Source organism: Stegostoma tigrinum, chromosome 41, assembly GCF_030684315.1.
Source record: "Stegostoma tigrinum isolate sSteTig4 chromosome 41, sSteTig4.hap1, whole genome shotgun sequence".
Lineage (NCBI taxonomy): Eukaryota > Metazoa > Chordata > Chondrichthyes > Orectolobiformes > Stegostomatidae > Stegostoma > Stegostoma tigrinum.
Genome location: NC_081394.1, coordinates 4,841,546 through 4,869,390, shown reverse-complemented (window position 1 = coordinate 4,869,390; position 27,845 = coordinate 4,841,546). Strand labels below are relative to the sequence as shown.

The window sequence follows — 27,845 nt, the reverse complement described above, 5'->3', positions numbered from 1 at the left end:
TAAAAATAATCATTTATTAATGACAATACACTATATACATTCTTGATAATAGAGCACAATAAAGCTACGTCTTGTAGCAATCTTACATCATTCACAGAATTTTACAGCACATATGCAGGCCCTTTGTCCCATTTGCCTGTACCTGCTCTTTTAAAGAGCTAACTTTTAATTGCCTTCCAGCTGCCCACAGTTCCTGCTTATTTCCCCCCTTTCTTGTATCTCCCAGCCCTTCCCCTGAACCTATCCTCCTCCAAGGAAGTGATGCCAGTTTCTCCCTGGTCTTTCTCAGCATGAACTGTGACCAACGCACCCCCAGGAAATCTCCTTCCTGTCTGTACCCCCCCCCTCTCTCTCTCTCCCCCTCCCTCCAAAGGCTCGACCTCCTTCCAAAAGTGTGTTGAGGATGGTGGGATTGTCATGGTGTTGGGGGCTCCAGAACTGGACACGGGGAACTGAGAATATCTGCATTGTCACCTTGTTTCCAATCCTCTTTCATCAGCCCCACCCAGCTCCCCTGTCCATTCCATTCTCAAGGAACTAGTGTGCAAGAGCAGACGTGCTGTTCGACTGCAGCGGCATTGCAGTCAGGCTGAGTGAGTGTTCAGTGTATTGCAAGAACAGTTCCCTCCCTGCCTGGAATTACCCCTCTACAGGCTCACTTGCAGTGTGCCTCCAATCCTCCCCAATGCAGTTTCCTGCCCCTCTACCCACCACTTTACACGCACAGCCAGCTCAGGTTCAGCTCCCTCCAGGGATGGGGCCACAGGATCCTCCTGTGCTCTCAGCTGCTCGGCTAATGTGGGGGAGGGGGGCATCGTGGGAAGGTGGAAGGCACAGGGGCTGCAGTAGAGGTGCAAATATCTGGTGAGTACGGGCCAACGCAGCCCATGTCCACGTTCCTATCCAGCCCCTAAGTCCCAAACTCTCCAACGCCTCCTCCGCTCATCCCTTGAGTGCCACAAATGTTAGCATCACACAGAATCCTGTTGTATATTGATCTTCTCTTTCTCTGTAATGAAAGGAGACCAAGGTTACTTGCTATCTGTTGGCATGGTCACGTCCTGGAGCTATGTCTGTTGTTTTCAATCTCCTTACTTGAGGAAGTTTAGACAAACTCATGAAATAAAGATAGCGAAAGAACTGTGGACATTGTAAATCAGGAACAATAACAGAGCTTGCTGGAAAAAAGCTCAGCAGGCCTGGCAGCAGCTGCAGAGAGAAATCAGAATTGATGTTTCGGGTCTGGTTGATTTTGAAGAAGGGTCATATTGACCCAAAACTCCGATTTTGCTCCACAGACCCTGTCAAGATTTTTCCAGCAATTCCTGTTTTTGTTGTAGACTGACATGTTGTCATTTCACAGCATACAATGAGGCCATTCAGCCCACCATGGCTGTTCCTGACTACACTCATTCCATTCTCCAGCTCTTGGCATGAAGCCCTAGAGGCTCCCAAGTGAATATCTCAATAAAAAATACTGCTGAAACATTACAAGAGTTTCTGATCTAACAAGACTTTTTGGACAGTGACCACAACCTTCTGGGTGAAAAATTTCTCCACAGCCCCAGGTAGATAGAATATTGAAGAAAGTGTATAGTTTGCTTGTCTTTGTTGGACATTGTATTGAGTGTAAGAGTTGGGAGGCCAAGTTGCAGCTGTACAGGACATTGGTTATGGTCACGTTTGGAATACTGAGTTCAGTTCTGGTTTCCCTGCTACAGGAAGGATGTTGTGAAACTTGAAAGTGTTCAGAAAAGATTTACAAGGATGTTGCCAGAGTTGGAGGGTTCGAGCTACAGGGAGAGGTTATTTGCAGAGGCTGAGAGGTGACCTGATAGAGATTGATAAAATCATGAGGGGCATGGAGAGGACGAATAGCCAAGATCTTTTCCCCAGGGTGGGGGAGCCCAAAACTAGAGGGGGTGAGTTTAGGGTGACAGGAAAAATTTTAAAGGAACTGAAGGGGCAGCCGCATTAAAAGTAATGCAGAGGGTGGTGAGTGTATGGAATGAGCTGCCAGAGAAGGTGGTGGAGGCTGGTACAGTTACAATATTTAACAGGGCACCTGGATGGGTATGTGAGTGGCTGGGGTTAGGAGTGATATCGGCGAAATGCTGTCAAACGGGACTAGATTTATTTAGGTTATCTGGTCGTTGTGGACAAGTTGGACTGGGGGATCTGTTTCCATGCTGTTTGGCTCTATGACTATGATTCAAGGACACAGCTGTCCTCTCAGGTTTCTGTTGCATTCCTTACATCTATGTCCCCTGAGCCCTCTTCTAAAGGAAAAAGTGCCTCCCTATCTGAAATAGCTCCACAGAGGTCAGTAACCTTTCACCCAGTCAAGCTCTTTTTAAAGGTGTGTAATACCTCCCAGCTCTCAGAGTGAGTAGAACCTCTGATAGTCTAAATCTGCCGATGCATATATCTCCTTGTAATTTCACATCTCCATCCATGTGGCTCGCAATATCTGTGTGTTTGTTGGCACACTGCACCAGGCAGCTCTGTATGCCAGGGTTTCCTGCTCAGTGCCACATTCTCCAAACAAAATGCAAACCCAGTACCATCTCCGCGGTGACTTACCATTGGGCATGGCCTCTGGGAATTTGTGATCGAGGGACACGTCGGAATTTCGGGTCCCTGCAAATGACAAGAAACCCGTTTCAGACGAGAAACTGCAAAACCTACTTTGATCTAACAGGTAAAATATGCACACATCACTTTACCACAAGAGCAGGCCAGGGGCTGGGAATCCTGCAGCGAGTATCTCCCCTCATGACTCCCCAAAGCCTGTCCCACCATCCCCAAGGCACAAGTCAGGAGTGTGATGGAATACTCCCCACTTGCCCCTGGATGGGGGCAGCCCCGACAACACTCAAGAAGCTCAACACCATCCAGAACAAAGCAGCCCCCGCTCGATTGGCACCACATCCATAAACATCCCACTCTCCCCCACCCCCCGACACTCAGTCGCAGCAGTGTGTACCATATACAAGATGACCTGTGCCCTGTGGAAATTCACCAAAGATACAAAGACAGCAGATTCCAAACCTGCCATGCTGTTGGGGAAGGAATTACAGTTGTACTGAAGGGCTTTCATCTAGAAGGACAAGGGCAGCAGGTATCCCCCTCCCTGTGGCCTTCGATGAGCCTGATGCCACTCAGGCACCATTTCTGAGGTGAGCTCTCAACTCCAAATGTAGCAGAATTCAAGTTCCCCAGAGCCCCAGGCAGAGGGTGAATGTTTGTCCCCGTGAGTACATCTAGAATCAGGGTGGGGGAGGGGGGGGGGAACACAGCTACCAGGAGCAGGGTCAGGTCATTTCGGACTGAACTGAGGACGGCTACATCGCTGAGTCATTTCAGAGACGGAGGGAGAGGCTTCCACCAATTAGCAATATCCGCGGAAGATGGGTACAGTGTGGGGAAGTGGCGTTGAGCAGTGAATCAGCTGTGATCTTGTTGAATGGTGCAGGAGAACCCGATGGGCTGAATGACCTACCGACGCCCCAATTTCCCAAGAACCCAATGGAACCGAGATCATACTGGCAGGAACGTGAGAAAGTCAGCTCTACTACCCATCCAAACAGCAGTGAGTAGGTGCGTTCCTCTGTAATTATTGCTGGACTTTCTCAGATAGATCACTGCTCCACAGCCAGGGCTCCACAATTGGACCAGATGAACAGCCCCATTCAGGGATCTCATATTCTATGAGAGCCGCCAGGTTGAACCTGTTACAATTGCTACATCCCTCCCCCTGTTCTTTATCTCGTGGCCACTCTTGGGGCATTTCCGCGCCGGATCCAGTGTGTCCGACTCAGACACAGATACTGGGAAGGTATACCAGACCATAGCTCACCTCTTGTCCCCAGAAGAACTCAGAAGAAATTCATTCTGTTCTGAAATTTTTGAGTAGATTTGGGGCTTCGGTTGTGGATGCTGTGGCTGGTCGGCTCACCGAGCTGGTTTGTTAGTTTGCTGATGTTTCATTACCCTGCTGGGTCACATCTCCGTGCAAAGACTCTGATAAACATTACATTGGACAGATAGGAAGGAAGCTGGCCGTAGGAATACATGAACATCAGTTGGCAACAAAAAGACATGGCCAGTACTCACTCATCTCCATTCACATGGATAAGGAGAACCACCAGTTTGATTGGGACAACTCCAGGATCCTAGGGCAGGCCAAACAGAGACAAGCATGGGAACTCCTAGAGGCCTGGTTCTCCACCTAGAAGGCCGTCAACAACCACATAGAACTAGACCTATATATATATATATATATATATACACACACACCACTGCAAAGGACACCAGAAATAGGTGATTGAATCCAATGGAGTTTAAATACCAGGCAAGAAAGCACAACAGCGCTTCATTTGAGGCTGCACAGATGTTACCCAGCCGGGTAATGAAATGTTGGTGAACTCAATGGAGAGCCAACCAACTACAGCATCAATTCTCCTCCTTCTGGTGGTAAAGGCTTTGACGCTATGACATCTGCGGTGCCCATCTCACCCTCTGAGGTTTCTCAACACTTGGAAGAGAGGGTGAACCTACAGGTTCCAAGAGCCGTTCTGAGGGGCCAGGTACAGGTTTTGCACCTGCACCGTTTGCAAGTTTTTAGCTTTGGTACGTGTCTGGCTGCTTGTGCAGGACTGTCGCACCCATCTTGAACTTGTACATCACCAGACCTGAGCTGATGTTGACCAGGTTTCTTACCCACGCAGGGCCACTCCTGTTGCCCCCCCCCCGCCGAAGTAAACTGTCTCTCTCGCTTAGCCTTTTGTTCAAGATTAGCGTTCCTGATGCTGTTTTACCCTCCCTGTGGAACAGGTGTAACCTGCTACAGAACCTTCTCCACATCAGTAACTCTGCTAGAGGCTATCCCTGTGGCTGCACTTCGGTATCGAGCGAAGCCGTGGGTTGTTTCTTTAAGTCAGACCTTCAAAGTTAGGGCTTCTCTTTCCACCAGACCACTGGGCGATGGATGGGTATGGAGCTGTCCTTGTTTGTTGAAATGCCATTCAATTTGAGGAAATACTCAAATTCTCTGCTTGGCCCATTAGCTGTGACCGACCCTTCCGGAAATCCACATGTTGCAAAAGATCGATGCAGTTTTTCCATCCTGAACCCCGCGTTTGACAAAAGAACTCCAGGTGCATCCAGCCACTTTGAGTGGGTGCCCACGATGACCAGGAATGTTGAGCCCAGGAATGGACCTGCATGCACAATGTGTAGCTGAGTCCCGGGTCTATTCCTACAAGTGCGGGGCAGCTGCTGCCAGTAATGTCTGTCCTTGATGGCACTCTGGGCACTGCCCCACCAAAGCGGCTATGTCACCATCCAGTCCTGGCCAATGGACATAAATCTTCATTGTGGAGACCCCTGGATGACCCTGGTGGAGTTCAGCCAGTATCTGGTAGTGTCCTTTGCTCGGGACAACCACTCTTGCTCCCCATAATAATCTGCCTCTGGTGTCTCTCTGCATCCAAAAATGTCTCAGTTCTGGTTGTGATGGCCCTTTGGTTTCTCCACGATCACCAGCTGATTCAGTTTTGCCAGGATCGGATCTTCCTGCGTCTAAAGTCTAGTATTGTCAGCTGTGAGTGGAAGGATGACAGAAAATTTAAAACCATTACAATCTCTTCCAGTGCTGGTCCATCGGTGGTGTATCTCCCAGCGGGAGGCAGCTCAATGCATCCACATTTGCTGATGATAAAGCTAATTGTAGCCTGTTTGAAGTCCGCCTGGGCTTCAGCTGGTTGGCACTTTCACATGGTTCCATCACTAATCCCACATTCCAAACAGTATTGCAGCATCTTATTAAGGGCTAAACCTAAGTTACATCGAGTTATACAGCATGGAAACAGACCCTTCAGTCTCACCAGTCCAACATAATCTCAAACCAAACTAGTCTCACCTGCCTGCTCCTGGCCTGTATCCCTCCAAACCTTTACTATTCACGTATTTGTGCAAATATCTTTTAAATGCTGTAACTGTACCCACATTTACCACTTTGTCTGGCTGTTCATTCTGCACCTGACTCTCTCTCTGTGTTAAAAACGTTGCTCATCATGTCCTTTTTTAAAACCTTTCTCCTTTCACCTTAAAAACACGCTACTTAAGCCTTGAAATACCCCCCCCCCGCCAAACCTCGGAAAAAGACTCCTGTCATTCACTTTATCTATGCCCCTCACAATTTTATAAACCTTCATAAAGTCACCTCTCAACCACCTACGCTCCAGTGGAAAACAATCCCAGTTCCAGTTTAATTCGTTCCTTCCTGTAGCCAGAACTGAACACAGTCCTCCAGAAGAGGCCTCACTAACATCCTGTACAACCTCTGCAATGATGTCCCAGCTCCTATACTCAACACAGCGAAGGTGCGTGTACTAATCGCCTTTTTAACCACCCCATCTACATGGGACGGGAACTTCAAGGAAATAGGTGCAGTGCGAGCAGCCCTCTCCCTGCTCCCCTTTCTCACAGAGAGACTGGATGGTTAAGGAAACAGTTAGCACTCTTGTCTTCATTGCTGGGACCTTCGAGTTATCGGAGTTGGGACATCATGTTGAGGTTGTGTAGGACATTGATAAGGACTCTTCTGGAGCACTATGTGTGGTTCTGGTTGCCCTGTTATAGGAAGGATATTATGAAGCTGGAGAGAGTTCAACAAAGATTGACCAGGACGTTGCTGAGACTAGAGTTATAAGGAGAGGCTGGATAGGCTGGGACTCTCTTCCACTGGAGTGTACGAGGTTGAGGGGTCACCTTATGGAGATTTTCAAAATCATGGATAGGGTGAACGGTAAAGATCTCTTCTCCCAGAAGGGGGGAGTTCAAAACCAGAGGGCATATTTTTAAGGTGAGAGGAGGAAGATTTAAAAGAGGGGCAAACTTTTCACAGGGATGGGTGTTTCATTTGTGGAATGAACTGCCAGAGGAAGTGATGGATCCAGGTTCAATTACAACATCTATCCATTTCTGATGATGGGTCTGGGCCTTCCTGCTCCTAAGATGCCGCTTGGCCTGCTGTGTTTATCCAGCTCTACACCTTGTTAGCCAAAAGACATTTGGACTTGTACATGAACAGGAAAGGTTTGGAGGGATACGGACCAAAGGCTGGTAAAGGGGACTGGTTTAGTTTGGGAAACTTGCTCGGCATGGACGAGTTGGGCCGAAGATCCTGTTTCCATGACTCTATCTAACCAGGGATCTGTACAACTGGAGCACAACAACCAGAGGGAAGCATCAGGGCCTCATGATATTATAGAACATAGAACAGTACAGCACAGAACAGGCCCTTCAGCCCACAATGTTGTGCCGACCATTGATCCTCATGGATGCACCCTCAAATTTCTGTGACCATATGCATGTCCAGCAGTCTCTTAAATGACCCCAATGACCTTGCTTCCACAACTGCTGCTGGCAACGCATTCCATGCTCTCACAACTCTGGCTGGACTGTTATTCCAGTGACCCAGGTAATGTTCTGGGGACCCAGAATGGAATCCTGCCATGGCAGATGGTGGACTTTGAATTCAATTTTTTAAAAAACCCTGGAATTAAGAGGCTAATGATGACCATGAATCCATTGTCGATTTTTGGAAAAACCCATCTGGTTCACTAATGTCCTTTAGGGAAGGAAACTGCCATCCTTACCTGGTCTGGCCTACATGTGACTCCAGTCCCACAGCAATGTGGTCGACTCTGAACTACCCTCTGGGTAATTAGGGATGGGCAATAAATGCTGGCCTAGCCAGCGACGCCCTCATTCTGTTCATGAATTAAAAAGAACTCCTTTGTGTTCTTGTCTTCAAATGAAGACCAGAATGGTATGAACCTTATTGATTATTTGCAGTCATCTGTTCATGACTGTTATCTGGTCTGTGACCCTTGGATAAATCTCTGTTGACCCCTGCTGGTTAGCTGTCTTCACTACTTATCCAGACCCCAGGCTACCTGACATTTGCAACCATCGATATCCCAAGCAACATCTCTTTGGAATTTCCACATGGGCAGCAAACTGGCCTGCAATATTCCCGATCTGTGTGCGTTTTCGGCACACTGTACCATTCTAGGACCTCCCGCCCAGGGCCATGTTGCCCAAACACAACCAAAACCATTCCCACATGTGACTTACGATTGGGCCAGTTCACTGCGGAATCATGATTGACGAAGGCATCCGTGACTCTGGCAACTGCAAACGACAAGAAACATACTCGCATTTCAGATGAGAAACTGCAAAACCTGTTTTGATCTATCAGATAAAATATACATCTTAAAGTCACTTTCAGCACAAGAGCAGGTTAGAGACTAGGGATCTTCACTCCCTCCCCCAAGGCCTGTCCCCCCATCGACAAGGCACAAGTCAGGAGTGCGATGGAATACTCCCCACTTGCCCCTGGCTGGGGGCAGCCCCGACAACACACAAGAAGCTCGACACCATCCAGGACAAAGCAGCCCCGGCTCGATTGGCACCACATCCACAAACATCCCACTCCCTTCCTCCCACTGACGCTCAGTAGCAGCAGTGTGTACCAGCTACAAGATGCTCTGCAGAAATTCACCAAAGATACAAAGACAGCAGATTCCAAACCTGCCATGCTGTTGGGGAAGGAATTACAGTCGTACTGAAGGGCTTCCATCTAGAAGGACAAGGGCAGCAGGTATCCCCCTCCCTGTGGCCTTCAATGAGCCTGATGCCACTCAGGCACCATTTCTGAAGCGAGCTCTCAACTCCAAATGTAGCAGAGTTCAAGTTCCCCAGAGCCCCAGGCAGGAGGTGACTGTTCGTCCCTGTGAGTGCATCTAGAACCGGGGCGGGGGAACACAGCTACCAGGAGCAGGGTCAGGTCATTTCGGACTGAACTGACTACGGCTGCATCGCTGAGTCATTCCAGAGACAGGGAGGGAGAGGTTTCTAGCAATTAGCAATATCTGCGGAGGACGGGGATTGTGTCGGGGAGCGGTGGATCAGCTGTGATCTTGTTGAATGATACAGGAGAACCCGATGGGCTGAATGGCCTACCGACGCCCCAATTTCCCAAGAACCCAATGGAACCGAGATGATACTGGAGGGAACGTGAGAAAGCCAGCTCTATTCCCCATCCAAACAGTCGTGAGTAGGTGCGTACCTCTGTAATTATTGCGAGACCTTCTCCACAGATAGATCGCAATTCCGACAGCAAAGATAATTAGCACTGCAATTATTATGGCGCCGATGAATTTCGTGGGGGTATTGTGATGCAGAATGGGTTTCAGCAAAACTAAATCAAAACAAATTCCGTTACGAGGGGCTCAGATGCACACAACAGACACAATTTCAATTTCTCTCCTGCAAAGCTGAAACATTCCTAGCCATTTTCTGACTGAGCTCCGGCATGGAGTGTCACGAGGGGATGGGAGAAATGGGGGGGATCAGAGCGGGATGTTGCACGCTGGCCTCTTCGAGGAACAGCAAGAGAGAGAAGGGAGATGGGACAGGCTTCTGAAGGGAATTACTGAGGTCAGGACCACGGGCTGCTGAACGCACGGCCCCCAATGGCAGACCAGTGGGAATTTGGCGATGTTCGACGGGTCTGGGGATTCTCATCTTTTTAATTGACTAGGTCAGCATTTAATGCTCATCTCTGATTGGCAGTTGAAGGGTCAACCGTCTGGCTTTGGGTCTGGAGTCACGTGTAGGCCAGACCAGTAAAGATGGAACTTTCCTTCCCCAGGAAACATTAGTGAACTCAGATGACAAAGTGTGGGGCTGGATGAACACAGCAGGCCCAGCAGCATCCTAGGAGCGCAAAAGCTGACGTTTCGGGCCTAGACCCTTCATCTAGGCCCGAAACGTCAGCTTTTGTGCTCCTGAGGTGCTGCTTGACCTGCTGTGTTCATCCAGCTTCACACTTTGTTACCTCGGATTCTCCAGCATCTGCAGTTCCCATGATCAGTGAACTCAGATGGGCTTTTCCCACAATGGATTCATGGTCAATGTTAGATTCTTAAATCCACATATTTTATTGAATTCAAATTCCACCATCTGCTCTGGTAGGATTCGAATTCAGATGAACAGTTCAGCAATAATACCAAAATTCATCACCTCCCCTTTGAGGATGAGGTTACAGAGACAGGGAGGGGGTGTAGGGGCTGGAGGAGGTTACAGAGATAGGGAGGGGGTGTAGGGGCTGGAGGAGGTTACAGAGATAGGGAGGGGGTGTCTGGGCTGGAGGAGGTTACAGAGATAGGGAGGGGGTGTAGGGGCTGGAGGGGGGGTTACAGAGATAGGGAGGGGGTGCAGGGGCTGGAGGAGGTTACAGAGATAGGGAGGGCGTGTAGGGGCTGGAGGGGGTTACAGAGATCGGGAGGAGGTGTAGGGGCTGGAGAGGGTTACAGAGATAGGGAAGGGATGGAGGGGCTGGAGGACGTTACAGAGATAGGGAGGGGCTGGAGGGGGTTACAGAGATCAGGAGGAGGTGTAGGGGCTGGAGGGGGTTACAGAGACAGGGAGGGGGTGTAGGGGCTGGAGGGGGTTACAGAGATAGGGAGGAGATGTAGGGGCTGGAGAGGGTTACAGAGATAGGGAGGGGGTGTAGGGGCTGGAGGACATTACAGAGATAGGGAGGGGATGGAGGGGGTTACAGAGATCGGGAGGAGGTGTAGGGGCTGGAGAGGGTTACAGAGATAGGGAAGGGATGGAGGGGTTTATAGGGAGGGGGGAGGGGATTACACGGATAGGGAAGGTTTGATAAAGTTGTATCAGACAGAGAGGCCATTTGGCCCGACACATCTATACTACGTATGCGACACGAAATCTCAGGGTTGTCACACTTTCCAACATGAGGACCCTAGCCTTCATCATCCTGGAGCTATTTGTGGGAGATTCTCACCCTCAACTTCCTTCCTGGGCTGTGATCCCACGCTACCCCCCACCCACAACAATCCGAGGCACTGGAGAGGGGGTGAGAGATACAGGTGGGAGAGCATTGAGGTCCCGCGGGTGGGGAGAGATTTGAAAATGGTGAAGAATGAAAGTTTTGTTCCGAGGGGGTGGGTGGGGTGGGCATTGTGCTGCTCATGGATTGCTAGCGAGGGGAAGTCAGGGCGGGAGAGGGGTAGGGGAAGTGACGACAGGGTCTGAGAGGATGAGGGACGGGGGGTCACTGGAAATGGAGTTTTTGGAGAGGGGTTGCAGAAACTCCCAAGTTGACCTGAACAAATGCCAGATTCCAAATTACATTTCCAAGGGAACGACGTCTTCCTTTCTTGGGTGCTCTTGTTAAAGATGGCACAAGAGAGACTGGTATTCCTCGTTGCCGTGATCTGGAGGACGCTGGTGACGTTGTAGAGCCCACTGCCTGGTTCGGAGGAGAACGTGTCCACATGGGCATCCTCTGGCAGGGTCCGGCCATCACAGTCAACCCAAGACACGGCCGGCGCTGGGTAGCCTCCGAAGGAACTGCAGGTGAGGTTCACCTCCTCTCCCAGGCCAATCTCACCCTGCGCTGGCCCAGATATCACCGGCAAACTGTAATTGGCTACAGGAAGGCAAGACACAAGGTTGACACAATGCAATTTATGCTGCACACACACGGTCAGCGCTGAGGGAATGGGCACTGTCGGAGGGTCAGTGCTGAGGGAGTGGGCACTGTCGGAGGGTCAGTGCTGAGGGAGTGGGCACTGTCGGAGGGTCAGTGCTGAGGGAGCAGGCACTGTCGGAGGGTCAGTGCTGAGGGAGCAGGCACTGTCGGAGGGTCAGTGCTGAGGGAGCTGGCACTGTCGGAGGGTCAGTGCTGAGGGAGCAGGCACTGTTGGTTGGTCAGTGCTGAGGGAGCGCCGCACTGTTGGAGGGTCAGTGCTGAGGGAGCAGTCACTGTCAGAGGGTCAGTGCTGAGGGAGTGTGCACTGTCGGAGGGTCAGTGCTGAGGGAGCGGGCACTGTCAGAGGGTCACTGCTGAGGGAGTGTGCACTGTCGGAGGGTCAGTGCTGAGGGAGCGGGCACTGTCAGAGGGTCAGTGCTGAGGGAGTGTGCACTGTTGGAGGGTCCGTAGTGGAGTGGTATTAGCATGAGAGATGTATGGAGTTTAGAGGCAGCCTGAGTTTGAGCATGTTGCAGAGGAGGGAGCAGAAATGAAAATGATTAAATATGGGCTCTCCGGGGGTTGGGGTGTTTACCTGCTGTGATGAGGCTGACGTGACTTGCCTTGACCTTGCGAAATCTTGTTAATCCTTTCTTTAAGACGATACATTGGTAACTCCCTCCATCGGCGGCATTCACTGCATCAAGCTGCAACGAGAGGTCTCCCTTACTGATCTGTTCCACCAGCAGGCTGGTCCGGTTCCTGTACCTGCTATCCTGGGCATTGTTCTCCTCGATCACCCCGTACTGTGCGTGGACCACCAGATCCGTCGCTGTCTGCCAGAGGATGCGGAGGTCAGACACTTGCCATCTCCTGCCCTCTTCGTACCTGCATGGCAAGGTGACCCGCTCACCGATCATCCCCAATACAGGGGGCGCCTCTGTGCCTGAAGGGTGAACAGAGCAGTCAGCGAATGACCACGATGAGGTGAAGCAACGCGCGCAGCGACACGGGAAAACGGAGGAGGCCATTCAGCCCTTTGAGCCTTCAACTTGACCGTCCCCGTTCCTGCTTTTACTCCCCCCCCACCCTCCGATCCCGTTCGTCCCAAGGACTATATCCAACTCCTTTTTGCAAACATTCAATGTTTCGCTGTTCGTGACAGAGAATTCCACACTCTCCGAGTTAAGGCATTAACCCTCATCTCAATCCTATCCCATAGACTTTGCCACCCCTCCCTGACCCCCAGGAGACTCTGGTCTCCCTCAGTCATCAAGAATATCCTTCCTGTGTTTACCCTGTCTGACCCTCTTAGAATTTTATAAGCTTTTTTGAGATAAACCCCTTTTATTCTTCTAAATGCCAGTGGATATAGTCCGAACGGATCCATCTGTCTTTACATCACAGGAATCAGTCTGATAAAGATTTACAGAGATGTTGCCAGGGTTGGAGGGTTTGAGCTACAGGGACAGGCTGGATGGGCTGGGGCCATTTTCCCTGGAGTGTCAGAGACTGAGAGGTGACTTTAAAGAGGACACAGTGTGGACCTGGAGGAACACAGTGTGGGGCTGGAGGAACACAGTGTGGGAGCTGGAGTGACTTAAGTGTGGGGCTGGAGTGACTTAAGTGTGGGGCTGCAGGAACACAGTGGGGAGCTGGAGGAACACAGTGTGGGGGCGGTTGGAGGAACACAGTGTGGAGCTGGAGGAACACAGTGTGGAGCTGGAGGAACACAGTGTGGGGCTGGGGGAACACAGTGAGGAGCTGGAGGGACACAGTGCGGGGCTGGAGGAACACAGTGTGGGGCTGGAGGAACACTGTGGGGCTGGAGGGACACAGTGCGGGGCTGGAGGAACACAGTGTGGGGCTGGAGGAACACAGTATGGAGCTGGACGAACACAGTGTGGGGCTGGAGGAACACAGTGTGGGGCTGGAGGAACACAGTGTGGAGCTGGAGGGACACAATGTGGGGGGGGTTGGAGGAACAGAGTATGGGGGCTGAAGAAACGCAGTGGGTAGCTGGAGGAACATAGTGAGGAGATGGAAGAACACAGTGTGGGGCAGGAGGAACACAGTGTGGGGCGGGAGGAACACAGTGTGGGGCTGGAGGAACACAGTGTGGAGCTGGAAGAACACAGCGTGGAGGTGGAGGGACACAGGGCGGGGCTGGAGAAACAGTGTGGGGCAGGAGGAACACAGTGTGGGGCTGGAGGAACACAGTGTGGGGCTGGAGGAACACTGTGGGGCTGGAGGAACACAGTGTGGGGCAGGAGGAACACAGTGTGGGGCTGGAGGAACACTGTGTGGGGCAGGAGGAACACAATGTGGGGCTGGAGGAACACTGTGTGGGGCTGGAGGAACACAGTGTTGGGCTGGTGGAACACAGTCCTTGCTTGGATGATTGAGTATAGGAGTTGGGATGTCAAGTTGAGGCTGTACGAGACATCGGTGGTGCCTCTTTCAGATTGCTGTGTGCGGCTCTGCTCACCCCACTATGGGAAGGATATTATTAAATTGGAGAGGTTTCAGAAATGATTTGCTGCGCGTGGAGGGTTTGAGTTCTCAGGAGGGCTTGGATAGGCTGGGACCTTTGTTCGCCGGAGCAAAGGAGATGGAGGTTACAGAGGTTTCTAAAATCATGAAGAATCTTGGTAAGGTGAATATCAAAGATCATTTCTTTAGAGTTTGGGTGGGGGTAAGTTTCAAGCGTGGGTGCATAGTTTTAAGATGGGAGGAGAAAGATAGGAGGTGAATTTTTTTTTGCGCAGAGATTGGGTTTGTATGTGGAATGAATGTCCAGAGGAAGTAGGTACAGGTTCAACATTTTAAAGACATTTGGATAAGTACATGAATAGGAAAGGTTTGGAGGGAAATGGGCCGGGAGCTGGCAGGTGGGACTAGTTTTGTTTAAGATTATGGTCAGCCTGGACTGGTTGGGCCGAAGGGTCTGCTTCCACCCTGTATGACTCGATGACTCACAGCGCTCCAAGCCAAGCCTGGCCCTTACTACCCCTGACCCAGAGAGTTTCACCAGCTCTGAAATCTTAAAATCGGGGCCACCCTGTTTGGGAAGCATCGAAATGGGGGAGGCACTTCACTGATAGGTTTGGCAAAGCTTGTTTGGAAACATGCCTCTTCTTGTTAAGACTCACCAAGGGCATTACCCTATCCAAGTATGAACTGGACAAAAACAAAATCGCTGGAAAAGCTCAGCAGACCTGGCAGCATCCGTGAAGGAGAAAACAGGGTTAACGTTTCGGGTCCGGTGACCTTTCCTCAGAACTGATGGTGGCTGGGAAAACAGAAAATAGGGGTAGGGAGTAAACAATAGGATAGAGCCCAAAGAGAGAGAAAGGAGCTGCTGTTCTGTGAGAGTTCCATGAGTCCTTCACACATTCCCTCCATGCCAACCTCTCGCATGAGATCCCCCCCACCCAGTTCCTGACATTAGAATCATTGCCTTCTGTAGTCCTCAACCTCTCTACCTCTTTCTCCTCCCTCCTTTACAAACATATATCTAATTCTGCAGCTCGGTGTCAAATTTACTCTCAGCAATGAAATGTCTCTGTTTGTTTAAGATAATAAAATGTGAGGCTGGATGAACACAGCAGGCCCAGCAGCATCTCAGGAGCACAAAAGCTGATGTTTCGGGCCTCTGATGAAGGGTCTAGGCCCGAAACATCGGCTTTTGTGCTCCTGAGATGCTGCTTGGCCTGCTGTGTTCATCCAGCCTCACATTTTATTATCTTGGATTCTCCAGCATCTGCAGTTCCCATTATCTCTGTCTCTGTTTGTTTGTTTGTTTAATTTTCAACTTCAGGAAGCTACAAAAATGATGTTGTGATTCAGATCTTCGGAATCACAGTGAGAACGGAGAACAGTATGGCCAAGGAACAGGCCCTTCGGCCCACTGTGTCTTCTGCTGACCACGACGCCATTCTAAACTAATCCCATCAGCCTGCAAATGGTCCGCATCTCTCTATTCCCTGCCTGTACATGTATCTGTCTGAAAGTCTCTAAAACATTGCCATTCTGTCTGCTTCTACACCCTTCTCCCCTGACAAAGTGTTCCAGGCATTTACCACCCTCTGTGTAAAACAAATTCTCTCTTAACCTCCCTTAAACTTTCCAATTGAATTCTGTGCCCCCCAGTATTTGACAATTCCATGCTGGGAAAAAAAATTCTGACTATCCACCCATCTATGCCTCCCATAATTTTACATAGAAAGCACAGTGTGGAGCTGGAGGAACACAGCAGGCCAGGCAGCATGAGAGGAGCAGGAAAGTTGATGGTTTCGATTTTAAATTCTTCTGTCAGGTCACCCCTCAGTCTACGACGCTGTAACAAAAAACAGTCAGAATTTGTCCAACCGCAGCCCTGCCCCGAACCTCTCCACAGCTAATCCAGGCCAAATCCTGAGAAATCTCTTCTGCACCCCCTCCAAAGCTGTCACATCCTTCCTATAGTGCAGCGACCAGAACTGCACATAACTTACTCCAAATGTGGCCTGACTAAAGCTTTATACAGCTGCAATATGACTCGCCAACTTTTATACTCAGTGCCCCGACCGATGAAGACAAACATGCTGCGGGCCTTCTTGACCACTTTATCACTGGTGTTCCCACTTTCAGGGAACTTGGACCCCAAGAACCCTCAGTGTATCAGCGGGCCAAAGGATCCCGCCATTTACTTCATGACTTAGAGTTAAAGATATTCCCAGCACCTCTTCTTCTTTTTAAAACAAAAATACCGGATTACAATTGTCTCCTGTGCCAGCCCATATTGCTAGGCCTCAGATTGAGCCTTAAGCCTCTAAATTGAGGTAAAGTGAACTCACCTGCTACTGTTATGCAGCTCGCTAGAAGGGGCAGGCCAAAAAGCCAGTTCTTCATCCTGGAAAGAAAGGGGTAAGGGAGTATTAATGAATGTCAATGGCCTTTTTCTTGGCTCTCGGCCTACCAAAAACAGGCTCTGCATTCGTGAGGTCAAAATGGCTGCTTCTCGTTTGTCTCTCTCTCTCTCTCTCTGCCATGTCTAAACCATTTCCATGTGAACCTTTCCCAACAGTTACTAAGTTACGAAGAATGTCAAACTAATTTCTAGGACGCAGCTGCTAAAACTCTGCCTCAATCATTTTTGGGCCTGTGCCATGAATAATAATTGTTAATACATCTGTGTCATACTTTTTTCTGCCAAGGCCTTTGGTTTTGGGCCATCAGGGAATCAAAGGTCAAGGAGGGAATGTTGTCGGGTAGCACAGACTCATTTTATAGAACATTTCCAGCCCCGACAGAGGCTGTTCGGCATGTCATATCTGTGCTAGCCCTCTGTGAGAGCAACTCATCCAATCCCATGCCCTAGCCTCCTCCCTGTGGCCCCCCTCGGATCTGCTGTTCATCCTTGGATAACGATTCAAATCTCTTTGGAAAGTCACTGTGGTAAATCCATGGGAAGAAGTAGCAGCAGAATGTAGGACAGTAGGAACAGGCCCTTCGGCCCACCAAATCTGTGCCGACACATGATGCCTTTCATAGATACTGGGACCTGTACAGAACAGAATCAGGCCCTTCGGTCCAACTCGTCCGTGCTGACCCAGAAATCCTAAACTAATCCAGTCCCATTTGCCAGCATTTGGCCCAAATCCCTCTTAACCCTTCCCTGCTCATGTTTCCATCCAGATGCCTTTTTAAATGCTGTAACTGTACCAGCCCCCACCACTTCGTCTGGCAGCTCATTCCATACCTTCAGGGAAAATAGCCCCAGTCTATCCAGCCTCTCCCTGTAGCTCAAACCCAGTAGTATCAGCAACGTCCTCGTAAATCTTTTCTGAACCCTTTCAAGTTTCACAACATCCTTCCTGCAGCAGGGAGACCAGAATTGAACGCAGTATTCCAAAAGTGGCCCGAACCAATGTCCTGTACAGCCCCAACATGACCCTCCCAACTCCCTATACCCAATGCACTGACCTATAAAGGCAAGCGTACCGAACACCTTCGTCACCGCACTGTCTACCTGCAACTCCACTTTCAAGGAACTATGAACCCGCCCTCCCCCAAGGTCTCTTTGCTCAGTAACACTCCCCAGGATCTTACCATTATGTGTATAAGTCATGCGCTGGTTTCTAAACTAAAAACCTTTTTAAAAAGTCGACCATTCGGCCTATTTAATCTGCTCCGCAATTTAATGAGATCAGATCATCCTTCACTCCACTTACCTGACTTTTCCCAACAACCCTTGATTCCCGTCACTGACTAAAACTTCAACCTTTAATATACTCAACGACTCAGCCTCTGCAGCCCTCTGTGGTGAAGAATTCCACAGCTTCACTCCTCTCTGAGAAAAGAAATTCTTTCTCATCTCTGTCTTAAATGGGTGACCCCTTATTCTGAGATTACACCCCGCCTTGTCCTACACTCTCCCTTAAGGGGGAAATGACCTCCCCACATACTCCTGTCAAACCCTCTTAAGAATCTCAAGCAATGCGCTCCAGATCAAAATGTTTTTTGCCTGGTTGGCTCGCTGAGGAAGGTTTATAAATGTACCAGTTGTAAAATACAGGTAAATGGGTTTTTCAAATGTTGGCAGGGAGTTTTGGTTTCGAAAAGTTTAGAAGCTCTATTTTTTTGTTTGCACTAGGTCACAAAAATATTTTCCGAAAGCAAACTTGTGCGGCTTTCAGCGAAATGATTTGTGAATGATGTGGTTCGACAACAATTGACGTGATTACTCAGATCGGATTTACTGCCCAGAGACAGCCAGATGGTGCAGGTCAATGGTTCATCAAGCAACTGAGGAAGAACCTCTGTGTTCTCCTTCCCCAAATGGCCAAGGCAGAGAAAGATGGTGCAACATAGAGACTGGAGCAGGAGTGCACCTTGAAAAAGGCTTGCCTTTCCATTCATAAGAAACATAGAAAATAAGTGCACCCATTCGGCCTTTCAAACCTGCTCCCCTATTCCCTATGATCATGGCTGAGCATGCAATTTAGCATCCAATCTCCTCATAACCTTTAATCCCTTTAGCTCTAAGGGCCAAATCCTGTTCCCTCTTGAATATATCTAACGATCAGACATCCCCCCTCCTCACCCCCGCCGCAGTGGTTGAGAACAACCTCGACCGTGTCTCCCGCATTTCCTGCACCTCATCCCTCACACCCCGCCCCTGCAATAACCTCTAAAAGAAACTTCCCCTCGTCCTCACACACCACCCTACCAACCTCCGGATACAATGCATCATCCTCTGACACTTCCGCCATCTACAATCCGACCCCACCACCCAGGACATTTTTCCTTCCCCACCCTTGTCTGCTTTCCGGAGAGACCACTCTCTCCGTGACTCCCTTGTCCGCTCCACACTCCCCTCCAACCCCACCACACCCGGCACCTTCCCCTGCAACCGCAGGAAATGCTACACTTGCCCCCACACCTACCCCCTCACCTCCATCCCAGGCCCCAAGATGACCTTCCATATCAAGCAGATGTTCACCTGCACATCTGCCAATGTGGTATACTGTATCCACTGTACCCGGTGTGGCTTCCTCTACATTGGGGAAACCAAGCGGAGGCTTGGGGACCGCTTTGCAGAACACCTCCGCTCGGTTCGCAATAAACAACTGCACCTCCCAGTCGCAAACCATTTCCACTCCCCCTTCCATTCTTTAGATGACATGTCCATCATGGGCCTCCTGCACTGCCACAATGATGCCACCCGAAGGTTGCAGGAACAGCAACTCATATTCCGCTTGGGAACCCTGCAGCCCAACGGTATCAATGTGGACTTCACAAGCTTCAAAATCTCCTCCTCCCCCACTGCATCCCAAAACCAGCCCAGCTCATCCCCGCCTCCTTAACCTGTTCTTCCTCTCACCCATCTCCTACTCGCACCTCAAGCCACACCTCCATTTCCCACCTACCAACCTCATCCCCCCCGCCTTGACCTGTCTGTCCTCCCCGAACTGACCTATCCCCGCCATCCCCCACTCCCCTGCAAACCTACCGGCCTATACTCTCCTCTCCACCTATCTTCTTTTCTCTCCATCTTCGGTCTGCCTTCCCCTCTCTCCATATTTATTCCAGAACCCTCTCCCCATCCCCCTCTCTGATGAAGGGTCTAGGCCCGAAACGTCAGCTTTTGTGCTCCTGAGATGCTGCTTGGCCTGCTGTGTTCATCCAGCTCCACACTTTGTTGGCCCCAACTGTCTCCTGTGGGAGAGTATTCCACAGGTTCACAGCGAAGAAATTCTTCCTCATCCCAGTCCTGAATGGCTTAGCCCTTATTCGTAGAGGGTGACCCCTCGTTCTAGATTTCTCCAACATCGAAAACATCCGTCCCACATCTGGCCTGTCTAGCCCCATCAGGATTTTATATGTTTCTATGAGATTCCCCCCCTTGTTCTTCTAATTTCAGCGAGTGCAAGCCCTGTGTTTCCCTGTATGCCAGTCCTGCCATCCCGGGAATCAGTCTGGTGAGCCTTCGCTGGACTCCCTCCATGACAAGAATGTCCTTCCTCAGACTAGGAGACCAAAACTGCACAGAATGCTCAGGGAATGGCCTCACCAAGGCTAATCATCCAACTCAGTCCCCCATTCCCACTTTCCCCTATACCCTTTGATCTCATTAATCTGAAGAACTATATCCAACTCCTTCTCCAAAACATTCAATATTTTTGCCTCAGCTGCTCTCGGTGGCAGAGAATTCCCCAGGATGCCCCACTCTCTGGGTGAAGACATTTCTTCTCATTCTCAGTGAGAAAATCACATCCTGCAGGTGAAACGCCCATTGCTTCATCATTTGACTCAGAAATCAAATAGTAAAGATGGACAGGAACTTTTTTTTTACTGGGGTTGAGTATCTATCAAGGACGTTGCTGGGAATCTTTTTTAAAAAAAACTTGAATCATTTTACTTTACTGTTTCCAAAAGGATCTTTCCAAATTCTGTCATCTAAGTGTCATTTTGCTTTATCCTTTTCTTTAGTGCGCTTAGTTAAAGCAGCTTCATATTTAGTGACTGTTCGCAATGGCAAGCCAAAGGGAAAAATATGGTCTGTCAAGAGGGCTGTTTCTCTGACATCTGGTGCTTCTAGTATTGCCAGCTGCTGGGGTAAAATATCACCCCTTCTTTACCTTAAAGCTGTGAACACTGGTTCTCAAGGGGAATAGTTGGTTCTGCTTGTCTCTGACCAGACCCCTTGTGATTTCGAATCTCTCAATCGACAATCCACCTTCCCCTCCCTAAGGAGGACACTCCCAGAGTTGTAAATGACTGAGAGAGCCTGGGACTGTCTTCCTCAGAGCTGGGAAAGGTTAACGGGGGGCGGGGGGGGGGGGGAGACGGACTTGGGGGAGCGACAAGAATCCGCAGGGGTGTCTTGATCGAGTCAGTGAGGGAGATACTGTTCCCAGCGTCAGTCAGCTCGAGGGTCACGGATCAGAGAAAAATCGAGAAAAGGTCCAGGTGAGGGGAGGGAGAGGGGAGCAGAGTTTTTCGGCTAACTTGGTGATTCATTGTCATCGGGCCTGAAAGGAAGCGAATTCTGCTGGGGGTGTGAAACTGTGCAAAATTTATCCTGCCTGCTCGGCATTTAACAAATATTTTGATTTTCTTTTCCGTCTCTGTCTCTCTGTCTACCTCCTTCTCCCTCCAAATGAGGGACTGCCCCATGCAGACGAGGGGGAAATTCCCTGTTTTCTAACAGAATTCTCAGAATAAATTTTCTTTTTTCTGCTGCCTCACTTGGTGTCTGCCCTACACCCCCCACCGAGATCGTAGCTAATCTGACATGCATTTCAGAGTTTAATAACAGGGTCTTGGCCCAGAAGTGTCCTGCCTATCCTTGTGATCGATTCAGTTCGTTTGTCTCTCTAAACCATGCCCCAATCTCATCACCGCCCTTCCACAATAACTGTGCAAATCCTTCCCCTCGGGTACTTCCCCTACTTATCCTGCTTCTGTTTGGAAGTTCCTATAGAATCTGTTCCCTTTCAAACAGCGCGTCCCAGAACACAACAGCGGCTCGATGACAAACACATTCTCCCCCCACACCCCCTCTCTCTGCCTCTGTCCCCTTTTCTCTCCTGATCTACTTCAATCCACAACCCTCTTGGCCATTCGCCCTCTTGCCGCTGGGTTGGCCCATCGGCTTGTTTCTCCTCGCCCCCCCCCCTAACAAAACCGCACCCCGGGAGAAGAGCTCAAGCTGGCAAATGGCGGGCATCGCTGCACGAGGAGGGCTGACTCTTGCACCCCCCCCTTCCCTCCCTTATTGGCAGAGGAATCCCGAGAGCAACTGTCGGAGGCTGGCATCGGTGCAGCCCCTGCAGGGGTTTCTGACCTTCGCTTCGTCAAGCTGTCTGATGGTGAACAGGGCAATGAAGTGACTACACTCTGAGTTGGGCACTCAGGTCCCGGGCAGTGGAGTGCCGTATCTCGGGCAATGGGACTCTCGGGCTGCAACATCATTGACGTTGGCAAATGGGGCCGCAGTTGTAGGAGGGGCCGTGACCAGCGGGAGGCCACCAGCTGGAAAGATTTCCGCTCCCCCCCAACCCCCCTCCACAACCCCAACTCCAGGCCTACTCGAGGCCTAGATCCTTCAGGCCTTGGCCTACAGGCCTCAGCTACTCGACAGGCTGCTGCACAGGTCTCTGGGGGCCAAGAGCCCCCCCGCACCGCCCCATCCTCCCACACCACACACTCCTGTCCCAGTCATAACACAGGCCCCAGGAGCCTTTACCCGGAGCAGCAGTCGCTAGGCCTTGTACTTTCTGAGTCCTGGCTTTTTGTTTTATGTGTCTGCACATTCTGTCGCCTGTTTCCCAACTCCCACCACCCCCCCCCCCCCCCCCCCCCCACCAACGTTACACTCTGGCCCACAGCTAGAATGACCCTTCATTTATTCCTTCAGGGATCACCCCATGTCCTCCTGCATACTGTCTGACCGAACAGCCACTTCTCCCATGATTCTAGCACAAACCTACCACATGGCTCCAACAAAGAAACCTACAGCACAGGAACAGACCCTTCGGCCCTCCAAGCCTGCGCCGATCCAGATCCTCTGACTAACATGTCATCTATTTTCTTCCTGCCACTTGCTCCCCGCCCATCCATGTACCAGTCCAAATATATCTTAAAAGACACTAATGTGTCTGCGTCTGCCACCTCCGCTGGCAACGCGTTTCAGGCACCTACCACCCTCTGTGTAAAGAACTTTCCACGCATATCTCCATTAAACTTTCCTCCTCTCACTTTGAACTCATGACCCCTAGTAATTGAGTCCCCCACTCTGGGAAAAAGCTTTTTGCTATCTACAGGTGAACACTCCACGGAACTGCTAGGCCCCTGCTTTTCCATCAGCTTCTGACTACATGGGACACAGGTCTATGCCAGGGTATCAGGCCTACACCAGGGTATCAGGCCTACAACAGAATATCAGGCCTGCAACAGGGTATCAGGCCTGCATCAGGGTATCCGACCCACGCCAGGGTGTAAAGCCCACGCCAGCGTATCAGGCCTACGCCAGGGTATCAGGCCTATGCCAGGGTATCAGGCCCACGCCAGCATATCAGGCCTATGCCAGGGTATCAGGCCTACGACAAGGTATTCGGCCTATGCCTGGGTATCCGGCCCACACCGGGGTATCCGGCCTACACCAGGGTATCAGGCCTACAACAGAGTATCGGGCCCACACCAGGGTAGTCAGCCTACACGAGGGCATTCGGCCTACACCAGAGTATCCGGCCTACACCGGGGTATCAGGCCTATAGCAGGGTATCAGGCCTACATCAGGGTGTCAGGCCTATGCCAAGGTAGGGTGAATGAGTGCCCAGGGAGTGAGTGAGGAGATCTGAGTCCAATCAGGAAGCTAGGTGGCAATGAGCTGTGGCTTTCTGGCCCCAATGTTAGCATTCGAGCAGAGGTAGAGAATGGAACAGTGAGGCAGCTACCAATGCCTGATGCCACCATGTTAGGAATGTGGGGAGGCAGTGTCCCCAACCAGGGAGTGAGCCCAAAATAGGGTGTCCGGGGTACCAGGTGGTGGTGATAGATTAGGGTTAGGGTGAGGGCGAGAGTCAGGGTTAGAGCATGGAAACAGACCCTTCAGTCCATCTAGTCAATGCCAGCCATCATTCCAAACTAGACTAGTCCCACCTGCCTACTCTTGGCCCATGTCCCTCCAAACATTTTGTATTTATGTAATTATTTAAGTGCCTTTTATACATTGTAACTGTACCGGCGCCCCCCTTTTCCTCTGAAATTTCCACACACGCACCACTCTCGGTGTAAAATAAAGTTGCCCCTCGTATTTTTTCTTTAAATTTCTCTCCTCTCACTGGAACGAAATGCCCCTGGTCTTGAAATCTCCTCCCCAGGGAAACAATAACCTTCTCTGTACCTGTCATGGTTTTAGAGTAAGGTCACCCCTCAACTTCCTACATTCCAGTGAAAAATGTCCCAGTCCATCCAGCCTGGCTTTATAACTCAACGCCCTTCATTCCCGACAACGTCCGGGTAAATCTCTTCCGAACCGTCTCCAGTTTACTACGATAACACAGAGACCAGAACTGTTTAGGGTGAGGGTGACACTGAGGGTTAGGGCTCAGGTTGGGGTTGGAGTTGGGGTTGGGTTTAGGGTTGGATTAGAGTTAGGGTGTTGGGGTTAGGGTTGGGATGTTGGGGTTATGCTGTTGGGGTTAGGGTTGGGATGTTGGGGTTGGGGTTAGGGATGGGATGTTGGGGTTGGGGTTGAGGTTAGGGTTACAGTATTGGGGTTAGGGTTGGGATGTTGGGGTTAGGGTGTTGGGGTTAGGGTTGTGATTTTGGGGTTATGCTGTTGTAGTTAGGGTTGGGATGTTGGGGTTGAGGTTAGGGTTAGGGTGTTGGGGTTGGGATGTTGGGGTTGAGGTTAGGGTTAGGGTGTTGGGGTTGGGATGTTGGGGTTGAGGTTAGGGTTACAGTGTTGGGGTTAGGGTTGGGATGTTGGGGTTAGGATCTTGGGGTCAGGGTTAGGATGCTAGGGTTAGGATGTTGGGGTTAGGGTTGGGATGTTGGGGTTAGAGTGTTGGTGTTAGGGTTGGGATGTTGGGGTTAGAGTGTTGGGGTTAGGGTTGGGATGTTGGGGTTAGGATCTTGGGGTTAGGGTTAGGATGTTAGGGTTAGGATGTTGGGGTTAGGGTTGGGATGTTGGGGCTAGGGTGTTGGTGTTAGGGTTGGGATGTTGGGGCTAGGGTGTTGGGGTTAGGGTTGGGATGTTGGGGCTAGGGTGTTGGTGTTAGGGTTGGGATGTTGGGGTTAGAGTGTTGGGGTTAGGGTTGGGATGTTGGGGTTAGGATCTTGGGGTTAGGGTTAGGATGTTAGGGTTAGGATGTTGGGGTTAGGGTTGGGATGTTGGGGCTAGGGTGTTGGTGTTAGGGTTGGGATGTTGGGGTTAGGGTTGGGATGTTGGGGTTAGGGTATTGGGGTTGGGATGTTGGGGTTAGGGTGTTGGGGTTAGGGTTAGGGTGTTGGGGTTAGGGTTAGGGTGTTGGGGTTCGGGTTGGGGTTGGGGTTAGGGTTGGGATGTTGGGGTTAGGGTTGGGACTAGGGTGAGGTTTTGGGCAAGTAACAAGCCGCAGTGATCAGGTGCCCATTATAACCTTCTTGTTGGGAATTGTCACCATCTTGTCTCTACCTGGTGAAAGAGACCATCGGAAACTGCATATTAGTGAGTCAGTGTTCGGTAATGACTGCAGGCTAATGTACGCTAATGTATGTCAATTGTAGTGCACACATGTTAATACGTGCTAATACATGCTAATGTAGGCTAATAACTGTGGCAACATGCTCATGTATGCTGATTTATGCGGAGAACCCTCTCACTGCTGGTGAGTGAGATTGCTGGCACCCATCGTTTGGAGATTGGGACTTTATGCTCTCTGATGATGGAGGACGTCGCTCATTTTTCACCCTTCAATTCCCCTCAGTCTCTGGGAAAATCTCAGCACAAGTCGTGGCCAGACGTCTGTGCCCCAATCTCCAAATGACGCTTAACTGGCCGCGATCTCACTTTCTCTCAATCTTTCACGTCGGTATTGTAAATGTGTAATTATTTACACTCCTTCCGCACGGCTCTCTCTCTCTCTACCTTGTGTCATGTTTCCGCATTGCGTATGGGCCTGCTCCTCACCAACCTACTCCAGATTCTTGGGTAACGTCGCCAAGGACACAAATCAGTTGACCATACATCCCCTAGTGACACCTTGAGGAAGATCACCATTCCTGGAAGGAACCAGAAGGAAGATTGCTTGCACTGGGGGTGTATGTTCTTGATTTGGTGGGGTGGGGGGTTGCTGCTGGCAGCTGTCTAATTGATATGATGCAACAGGTTCAAGGGAGAGAAGTTATTTCTGCTGTTGGAGGAGAGGTGAGAGGTTGGGGGTAGTGTGGGATGGGGGTGGGATGCAATTCAGTCTGCTTCAAATCCAAACCAGCCCCTTTCTGGGCAGGTTAGAGGGGAGGGAAATGTCAGGAAACATATCCCCACTCGCAGAGAGGGGTAGGAGAGGGGGAGTAGCACTTCAGAATCTCTCCCTGCCACCCCTCCCTCAAAACAAAAGTCTCAGGGCTGGGAGGGGGCTTGATAGAAAATGTTAAGGCTGTTGGGTGAGTGGGGGGGGTCGGGGTTTAAGGATTACACAAAGGATGAACAAAAATCAGAAATCACATGACACCAGTTCATAGACCAACAGGTTTATTTGAAAACACAAGCTTCTGCAGCACAGCTCCTTTGTCAGGTGAAGGAGCAGCGCTCCGAAAGCTTGTGTTTTCGAATAAACCCATTGTACTATAACCCAGTGCGATGTGACCTCTGACCATGTCCAGCCCAGCCCTACAGTGCTCCCTCCACAATGCAGTGAGAAAAGGAGTCTGTGACACAAGTCAGGAGGGGGATGGAATACTCCCCACTTGCCCCTGGATGGGGGCATCCCCAACAACACTCAAGAAGCTCGACACCATCCAGGACAGAGCAGCCCCGGCTCGATTGGCCCCACATCCACAAACATCCCACTCCCTCCCCCCCACCGACGCTCAGTTGCAGCAGTGTGTACCAGCTACAAGATGCTCTGCAGAGATTCACCAAAGATCCTCAGGCAGCACCTTCCAAACCCACGATCCACTTCCATCGGGAAGGACAAGGGGCAGCAGATACAGGGGAACACCAGCCCCCTGCAATTTCCCCTCCACTCCCCATCCTGACTTGGGAATATATCGCCGTTCCTTCAGTGTCACTGGGTCAGAATCCTGGAATTCCCTCCCTAAGGGGCACTGTGGGTCAAACCACAGGATGTGGGGGCCGCAGCGGCTCAAGAAGGCAGCTCACCCCCACCTTCTCAAGGGGGGCAACTAGGGACAGTAAATGCTGGGCCCAGCCAGTAACGCCCATGAATGAATGAAGAACAATATTTATTTTTTACATTCCTTCAATAACCTTAAACTTCAAAATAGTTGATCCTCTTACTAGTAGCTTTGATACCTTAAAATTTACTATAATAGTTTTCAAACTTAAAACTGACCTGAATCTGAAATTATTCCCAAAAAAACATAAGGGGCGAATCAAAAATTCTAAATCCATTTTAGAATATATCAAGAAGATCACTTTCAGATTTAAGCCAGCAGAAAATTCTCAAATAAATTTTGAACGATACTGAAAAAAAAGATTGAAATGTTTCTTTTTTTTAAAAAAAGCAACAGTTTAGCTTCAAATGTTCAACTTAAAATTTCAAATAATTCCTGAAGGTGTGACCCAAACCCACGAACAATTGTTGTAAATTCTCCTGCTTACTTTAACTTTTGCCGCTGGCGTTTAAGGGGAAAGAAAACAATGACCTCGCAGGCAAATTTTCTCAAGTTACGAGTGTTCACCGTCAATCTTAAGCTCGTAAACTTACTTTGAACATGCAGAGTGCTCGCTGAGAATAGCCCGAAAGCCAGCCCGACTGTCTGGAGACTGAGATTTTCCTGCGCTGTCCCTGGGATTTGAACACACGGAGCTGTGACTTCACCTCGATTGTCGAAGTTTACATCTGAAACCAGAAATGCAGAGGTCTGGACTTTCCCCCTTCAGATAGGCACCTCCTTCGAATGAGATCAGTGTGCAGCACATGTCTAGTAACACAATAAAATGTTGTTCTTCAGCCAGCACAAGAGAGACACAGATTTACAATAGTGATCTGATCTTATATTGTTTTTCTTTTCTGATAAACATTTTTTTTTCTAAAGAGCCATTGCATTTATA

General features: G+C 50.1%; 1 protein-coding gene across 3 annotated transcripts; it reads right to left on the bottom strand.

The window, feature by feature from the left end:
* Nucleotides 1-27,661, bottom strand: LOC125448520 (CD276 antigen-like). Of its 3 annotated transcripts, XM_059641253.1 has the most exons (8): nt 27,499-27,660; nt 16,411-16,466; nt 12,168-12,518; nt 11,231-11,530; nt 9,140-9,271; nt 8,146-8,202; nt 2,584-2,640; nt 1-1,009 (listed from the first exon to the last, which is right to left on the bottom strand). In XM_059641253.1, exons 2-8 carry the CDS (start codon nt 16,463-16,465, stop codon nt 972-974), a joined length of 990 nt encoding a protein of 329 aa, XP_059497236.1. In that variant the 5' UTR covers nt 16,466; nt 27,499-27,660; the 3' UTR covers nt 1-971. The 3 variants fall into 3 exon arrangements, with proteins under 3 accessions (XP_059497236.1, XP_059497238.1, XP_059497237.1); XM_059641255.1 differs by lacking the exon at nt 2,584-2,640 and having other exon boundaries at nt 27,499-27,661; XM_059641254.1 differs by lacking the exons at nt 16,411-16,466; nt 27,499-27,660 and adding an exon at nt 14,791-14,867.
* Nucleotides 27,662-27,845: the final 184 nt, after the last annotated feature.